At 30.9% G+C, this 8,493-nt stretch overlaps 1 protein-coding gene across 6 annotated transcripts; it reads left to right on the top strand.

The window, feature by feature from the left end:
- The first annotated feature begins 388 nt into the window (after positions 1 to 388).
- Positions 389 to 7,010, top strand: LOC107926372 (sodium/hydrogen exchanger 2). 6 transcript variants are annotated; one of them, XM_041101409.1, is made up of 16 exons: positions 400 to 612; positions 1,045 to 1,098; positions 1,434 to 1,782; positions 1,884 to 2,002; positions 2,623 to 2,720; positions 3,387 to 3,446; positions 3,544 to 3,590; positions 3,686 to 3,880; positions 3,962 to 4,008; positions 4,096 to 4,162; positions 4,262 to 4,362; positions 4,562 to 4,663; positions 5,182 to 5,320; positions 5,425 to 5,487; positions 6,318 to 6,401; positions 6,531 to 7,010. In XM_041101409.1, the coding sequence occupies exons 3-16, from the start codon at positions 1,606 to 1,608 to the stop codon at positions 6,855 to 6,857; spliced, it is 1,626 nt and encodes a 541-aa protein (XP_040957343.1). In that variant the 5' UTR covers positions 400 to 612; positions 1,045 to 1,098; positions 1,434 to 1,605; the 3' UTR covers positions 6,858 to 7,010. The 6 variants fall into 6 exon arrangements, with proteins under 6 accessions (XP_016712701.1, XP_040957343.1, XP_040957342.1 ...); XM_041101408.1 differs by having other exon boundaries at positions 1,045 to 1,146; XM_016857213.2 differs by having other exon boundaries at positions 968 to 1,098.
- The last annotated feature ends 1,483 nt before the right edge of the window (positions 7,011 to 8,493 follow it).

Raw genomic sequence — 8,493 nt, 5'->3', positions numbered from 1 at the left:
AATAAATGTAGTTGCCAAGTTAAGGGACCAAAAATTATATTATCCAGAAAATAAATATAAAGTACATTAATTTAATAATCCTAGAAGAGCGGAAACCCTCCTATTCCATTACACCAATATAGATTCGACAAAATGATCTGTGTGGGCCCATCCGTAATTCATTCCGATTTTCTTTCTCTTTCCACTTTTTTTTCCACCTTCAAAAATTAAGGAAATAATCGCATGCAAACCGAAACCATACTACAACTCCATCACAACCGTTTATTTATCGTACTTTCAATAAATTAATTCTCATCAACGGTTAAAATCGTTTCCATATTTTTTGAACTTCTCATGAAAAAAAAAAACTATAAATATTTTGGCGGACTCTCTCACTTTTCCCATCTCTTCGCCTTTTGCTCCTGCACTCCCACTCTCAATTGAACTGCAAACTCTCAAAGCTTTGGACTCTCTCATTTATTTAAAAAAAAAAAAATCTCTGCTGATATTCGTTTTTCTTTTTTTGTTAAATTGAAATCAGCATTGCTTTGATTCGGTAGGAAATTTGATGATCCAAAAAGGAATGTGTTTTGTTACTGGATTGAAGCTTTGAAGTACAGAAATCGACTTAAGGTGAGTTGAATTCTGAGTCAGTTTTTTCTTTCACTGATTTATTTATTTATTTTTGTAAATAAATTCTCCCTTCTCTCTGTTTCTATAATATTTGAAGTTCCCGAGATGAGTTGTCGAGGTGGCTCTGTTTGGCCGGTAAGAAAAACCGTAGGAAAAATATTAAAAGAAACGAACATTAGTTAACTTGATTTTCTGTTTTAAACTTTTCTTTCTGTTTTTGAAAAGTTTTACTTTCTTTGAGTTTGAATTCTTCTGCCTTCTTTTTTCTTTAAAAATGCCCTTCCGTTTTTGTTCAAAAGTAGAAATTATGGATTTTGAATCTCATTTGTTTTCAACTGATTTTTAACGGATCTAGGTGTTGGAAGTTTCCGAATCTGGTTCCAGTTGGAATTTTATGATCCAAAACGAATCCGTTTAATTCCTGATTTGCAGTTTTGAAGTACGGAAGTCGAGTTGAGGTGGTTTGGATTCTGACTCAGTTTAGTGGTTTGGATTCTGACTCAGTAAACTCTTTCACTGATTCATTTTTTTTTGGTAAATAAATCCTTTTTTCTCTCTCTGTTTCTACCATATTTGAAGTTTCAGAGTTGAGTTGTCGACGTGGTTCTGTTTGGCCACCAAGAAAATGTGTAGGAAAAGAAGAAAATTTGAAATAACATGATTTTGTGTTATAAGCTTTTGTTTTATTAGTTTTTCGATTTTTCAAATGTTTCACTTTGAGTTTATTTCTTTTTGAGTTTGAATTCTAGGATTTTGAATCTCATTTTTGTTTAAGAAACAGAGCAATCGCTAATGAACTTATCTTGGTTTTTTTTCAACAGATTCTTAGGGGAGCTAGCAGCTGGACGTCACTGGAATGAGAGTTTTCTGATCGAAATTCAAATATTTAAAGGAAAAAAAATCTGAATTATAAAACCGAGCTTTGAGTTGTAATATAAATTAAAAACTCTTAGCAAAGACTTCAAAATCATTAAAGTTTTGTTCGTTAACACAATGGCAATCGGGATATTAAGCACTCTTTTAGCAAAATCAGAGACGATTTTAGGGTCTGGTCACAGCTCAGTAGTTTCAATGAATTTATTCGTTGCCCTTCTTTGCGGGTGTATCGTGATCGGTCATTTGCTAGAGGAAAGCCGATGGATGAATGAATCCATTACTGCCCTTGCCATTGTAAGCTTTTTTTATTTTTGTGTATAGATTTCTTTATTATTATATATATTTATTAATAATAAGCTATTAGTTTTCGTAATTTTGATAATTTTTTATGATAGGGGCTGTGCACTGGAATTGTAATTTTGCTTACAACAGGAGGAAAAAGCTCTCATCTTTTAGTTTTCAGTGAAGATTTGTTCTTTAATTATTTGCTTCCACCTATTATTTTCAATGCAGGGTTAGTTTTTTATGCTTGTATTTAATCTTTATAATAAAACGATTGATTTTTGCTTGTTTTGATTTATAAAGTGCAATTAAATGTAATTTCAGTTTATTTCGAGTGTTGGTTTTTGTTTTAGGTTAATATAACTTTTAGTTCTTGATCTTAATTATTAGATTCACCTTGGTATCTATTTTTTTTTAGTTCATTTTAATACACGAACTTGGTAATTAGGTTGGACTCTAAACTTGACAAATGTAAAAAAGTTTGATAATGTGATACTTTAATATTGTGTTACGAAATCAAACTTGAGATGAAATCTAACTTCAAAGACTAAAATGAACTTAATTATCTAAGTTTAGGTATTAAAGTGAAAAAAGTATAAGTACTAATAATCATTTTAAGTGTGTGGGTATTTTGAATGTGAGTTTTTAGCATAGGAATATTGACACTCGTAAAGATAATATTAAACGAAAGAAATATACAATTATGGATTATTTTTAGTAATTAAATATTCCTTAAGCTCCTTACTTTTAATTTAGATCATACAATGGGATAATACTTGATAATATAGTCTGCTTTAGTGGAAGCAACTGGACATTGACAATGATTGATATTATGTTTTTCTTTGGTTCCAGATTCCAGGTGAAAAAGAAGCAATTTTTCCGCAACTTTATGACCATAATGCTGTTTGGTGCAGTTGGCACTTTAATATCCTTTGCCATCATATCTCTAGGTAATGTGTTAATGGGGTTTGATGATAGATAAACCTTGGTATGCATGCACATGTTTTAATCTTATCATTGCCTCTAGAAGTTCAAAAGTATGGACGTTGTTGCATGCGTTGTCTTCAACTACTTGACATTGTAGTGATGCTCTATGAAAAGTCCATTGCTTTCAAATAACAGTCTTTATTGGCCTATATAAATAATACAAACATGCACTTTTGTTGGTAAAAATATTATTGAGGTTTTTGTACTAGGTGTCAGATAAAAAGAGCAAATTGATTCTTTCTATTAAAAATTTCATTCATTTCCATGATTAAAAACAGACATAGCTGACATAATAACCAAACAATAGCATGTGGTGTGCCATGTATACCTCATGCTAACATATAATGACCAGCTTTTAATGATAGAAATAGATAAAAATTTTAACAAAAGGGCTAATTTACTCTTTTGATCTAAGGTATAGGGATTAATTTGCCTTTTTTTTTGCGTAGAATAACAAAATGCAATCCAACTTTTAATATAAGGGTCTTCATAATACTTTTACCTACTTTTGTTCATACACAAGAACAAATACAAAATGAAATTGGTTATTTTCAGAGAGTATGACCTTAAGCTGTTTGTGTTTTTAACTCACCGCTATTTCTTATATCTTTCTTTATTGTGCGACATAGGTGCCATACATTTTTTCAAGAAAATGAGTATTGGTAATCTCAAGATAGGGGATTATCTTGGTAAAATTTTCATGCCACTATATCTATTTTAATTCAATTTCTTTTTGTTTTTATATTATAGTCTTTTGTTAATTCTACTTGCTCTTCTTAATTGCAGCCATTGGGGCAATATTTTCAGCAACAGACTCTGTTTGCACTTTGCAAGTATGCATGTTTAAGAACTAGAATTCCCTCTTTACAACTCTTAAAGACCAGCACTTGTGCTTTAACCTATTAATTACCTCTCCTTGTTGGCTCAGGTGCTTAATCAGGACGATACGCCTTTATTGTATAGTCTGGTTTTCGGGGAGGGAGTTGTCAATGATGCCACAGCTGTTGTTCTTTTCAAAGCAATCCAAAGCTTTGACCTTCCTCACATCAACACCACCATTGCTTTGCAATTTGTTGGGAACTTTTTATATCTATTCATCTCGAGTACATTGCTTGGAGTTTTGGTAAGACTCTATTTCTCTTCTCAGTCCTTGATTGTTGGTCTCTATCTGCTCCTCATGATCATTTTTGTTGATCTCCTGCAGGCTGGATTGCTTAGTGCTTACATTATTAAAAAGCTCTATTTCGGAAGGTTCGTATACGGTCCGGTGTTCGTATGTCTGAATATTAAGTTTTTAAGATAATGTCCTTGATATCTCTTCCCTCTTCTTACAAACAGGCACTCAACGGATCGCGAGGTTGCTCTTATGATACTCATGGCTTACCTTTCATATATGCTGGCTGAAGTAAGGTTTTCATAATTCTAATGGTGACCCCTTTTTCTTTAACATTATGCAAAAAACAGTCTAATAATCATAATGTTGGCATTACTGTCTTTCTTGCAGTTTTTCTATTTAAGTGCGATCCTCACTGTGTTCTTTTGTGGGATTGTTATGTCTCATTATACATGGCATAATGTTACCGAAAGTTCAAGAGTGACAACCAAGTATGTTCAATATCCACTATCGGTTACTTTTAACACTTGAATTAGTTTCCCACCTTTTCTTGCGGAAAAGCCAGCCAACTCGGAATGGCAACGGGTTTTGTCACTGCAATCCCGGTTGGATTCGGGGTTTTTTGGCCAACCCTACAGCCAACATTGTCGTGCTATTGATATTTCATTACTTACCAATTGATTATTGCAGGCATGCTTTTGCCACACTATCATTTGTTGCTGAGATTTTCATCTTCCTCTATGTTGGTATGGATGCTTTGGACATTGAGAAATGGAGAGTAGTTAGTGATAGGTGAGGTCAATGGTTAAAATATTTATATTTGATGCATTGATAGTGTAAAGTTAACAAACTAGATTTGGACATATATCTGATTGGTAAAATACCATGCATGCTCTTATATTATGAGTCCGATTGTATTATATCCCCTTCATTAAAAAAATTGGCAAATTAGTCTCTATGTGCTAGATTAAAGAGCAAACTAGCCTTTTTGTTAAAAATTTTATCAATTTCTACTGTTAAAAATTGATCCCTTTATGTCAACAAGAGGTATGCATTTATGTCTAGTTATTTCTTTAGTCACGTCAATTTTTAACGGTAGAAATTAATGAAAAAAATTTTTAACAGAGATCTAATTATCTATTTTTTTTAGTGAATGGAATAAATTGCAATCTAACTTCTAGTATAAAGGCATCTACGATACTTTTAACTATTTGATTTATCGTGACATTGTATCAAATATAAATAAATTTGAACTTAAAACTCGGTTTTTGTGAATTGTGAGGTTGATTTAACTCATTTTTTCTTCTCAGCCCTGGGAAATCAGTTGGAGTTAGCGCAATTCTATTAGGCTTGATTCTTGTTGGGAGAGCTGCCTTTGTTTTCCCTTTATCCTCCATTTCCAACTTGACTAAGAAAGCTCCAAGTGACAAAATTGATTTCAAACAGCAAGTATGAGTTTCAAAACACTTATTTGACTTTGTATGATCTCTATTCGGTCTTTGAAATGGACTGATGAATGCTTACTTCGCTTTGGACTTATTTAATTTTTGCAGGTTACCATTTGGTGGGCCGGTCTTATGCGTGGTGCAGTTTCAATGGCACTTGCTTATAATCAGGTATAAAAGATTTTTTTCTTCCGTAGATAATACATTATATAATTTCCTGATACTAACGGTAGGTGGATGTTTGGACACTAAAAAAGAGTGGTAAATTACAAGTATGATAATTCAACCTGATTTTATCATAAAAGTTTTACGATTTAAATTTATTCAATCAATCTAATTAAATTGATGACAATTTAGATTCAAATTAATACATAAAATGATTTAAACTCGTAACGACTCTACTAAAAAAACTTGAGCTTTAAATCCAAATGACTTGAACCAAAAACATGTAACTAATATGATCCAAACTTAAAATTAACTTGAATTTAAATGACTTGAAAATTTTAAATAATAAATTGATCCGGTTGTAGATTAACTAGATCTAAAATTAACTTAGCTAAGTCTAGTTTTCCTTTGGGCCATTCATGAATGTTCCTTAGGATTAGCAACAGTGTGGGGGTGGGGTGGGTGGCTTTTTGCTTGCCCTAACCTTGACCTGATCCAATTTTTATATATACTAACCCGACTCTGCTTGAATCTAATTTTATTTAAAATTTTTGCTTTCGTCTTTGAAATGGTTTTCTTGATCTTGTCCTAATTCGTCGTTAAATTTTAAATAACATTACATAATATATTGTTTTAAAAAAAGTAAACCAAATATATATTATAAAATCCTATAAAATTATTTTAAAATATAAAAATAGTTATAAATTAAAAAAGAGGTATTTTAGAAAATATATAAGGTAAAGGCGAGACAAGATGAAAAGGGATTTTACCTAAACCCGACTCTGCTAAAGTATAAGAAATGTTTGACAATGAGCTTTACTATTCGTTTTTTGCAGTTTACCAGCTTGGGCCATACTCAATTGCGAGGGAATGCAATGATGATAACCAGCACAATCACAGTTGTACTTTTCAGCACTGTGGTAAGAATCTCAATTCATCCAACTCGATTCGAACTGTAACACCCTGGTTTTATCACATGAAAAAACATGGAAAAAATCTGAAACTTATTAAGTTCATGATCCCCAATTGATCATTGGAATCATTTGCAGGTTTTTGGCTTGATGACTAAACCATTGATTAGAATCTTGCTTCCTTCACCGAAAAATCGAATGCTCTCTTCCGAACCGTCTACACCTAAGTCTCTCACCGTGCCGCTTCTCACTAATGGCCACGACTTAGAAGCTTACGAAAGCGACCGAAATCTAATAACCCGGCCAACAAGTTTAAGGATGTTCTTGAGCACTCCTTCCAACACTGTGCACTACTATTGGAGAAAATTCGACAACGCGTTCATGCGACCTGTATTCGGAGGAAGGGGTTTCGTACCCTTCGTTCCGGGGTCGCCCATTGAACAAAATGATCAACAATGGCAGTGAATAATGAAGAGATCACATATACCAGGTACCAAAATACTACACTAATTTTTATAAACTTGTAGGATAGTGGAATGAAAACCGGCTTTTCAGTGTGAAGTTTGCTAATATATACGTGAGAATTATGTTATTTGAACTCGGGTTTGGGTTTTTAAATATGGGTATATGTCTGACATGGATATATTCATAAAAAAAATCAAAAACAAAATAGGAGGACATAAAAGTGAGAGTTTGGCAGGTTGATTTGATTTTAACAAATTTTTTCCAGCGTTTGCTGTTTAATGTTTGATTGCATCTTCCATTGAATGCTGTTTTGGAGATTTTTTTTTGTGAGGGTTTTTTTTTTGTAAAAGGTTTAATTTTATTGATTGTATATCTTTTTATTAAAAATACTCCCTTCCTCTATTTATATTTTTATTTATAGACTCTTGCTATATAATAATAAGGTTAAAATATATCATAGGTTCCTATATTTTTTTTAAATTTAGAATTTAGTCATTATATTTTTATTTTAAAGAATTTAGTTTTACTTTTGAAGTTTCAAATTCAAGTTCAATTGTTAAATTCTTTTGTTAAACTTATTTTGTAACAATTTTTGAAATAAAAAAAATACTCACTTGGTAACAATGCAGTTGAAAAATGACATTATAATGAACTTGAATCTAATAAAATAATTTTAACTGTGTTAACAGCTAGATCTGAATCATGAAAAAGTGGAGGAATTAAATTCTTAAAAATAAATGTATAAAGACTAAATTTTACAATTACTAAAAATTCAGGGACACGACTTACTATTTGACCTAATTTACTATTTAATAATAAAAATAATTGGATGATTAGACTAATTTAACCTATTCGAACAATGAATAAGTTAATGTTAGATTTTAACATATTAACGATTTAATTTCATTTAAGGGATTAAACTCGGGTGAATTTTTTTTATTTAATTGTAATTATTGTTATGATTAAATATAACATTCTTTTTTATTTTTCAAAGGAGATTGAGTTAGGCTATCTAACAAATCAAAATAGTTGGTATTAGGTAATTGGCAAATTTTGGGGCAATAAAGAGAATAGGTTTGATAGTGTACAATAAGATATAATTATTTTCTCTAAATAAAAAAAAATGTTTTTCAGGTCGGGTAACTATTTAGTTGGAATTTTGGCCATCTTCAATGAAATTTTTTCAATTTGGTCACTCAACTTTTAGAGCGTTTTCATTTTAATCATCCAAATGTTAAATCTTTAATAACGGTTAATTGTATTGGCCACATCATGTTTACACTTTCATTTTAGTCACCCAACTTTTAAGTCGCATTCATTTTGGTCACCCAATTTTCTTTTTTAAGTTTTGATTGGGGTAAAAAATTAAAGTGAAAAAGCGGTAGAAACTAAAATATTACACAAAATTTGAGAAATTGTATTTGTTTATACCATCACATGAAATTTAAAATTTCTATTTTTAATAGTCAAATTTTAAATTTTAAAACATCAAAACAATTTGAATAAATTGCTAAAAAAGTTATCTATTGATAATGTCAATCAATTTGTTACTATAATATTAAAATTAATTAATTTAATCTCTTTTTTAATTTTTAATTTTTATTTTATGTTTTCAGACCATCCTTAACCAAATCAA

The sequence above is a fragment of the Gossypium hirsutum genome, chromosome D09, assembly GCF_007990345.1.
Source record: "Gossypium hirsutum isolate 1008001.06 chromosome D09, Gossypium_hirsutum_v2.1, whole genome shotgun sequence".
Lineage (NCBI taxonomy): Eukaryota > Viridiplantae > Streptophyta > Magnoliopsida > Malvales > Malvaceae > Gossypium > Gossypium hirsutum.
The sequence above is the reverse complement of the archived record's forward strand: the minus strand, read 5'-3'. Positions and strand labels throughout refer to the sequence as shown.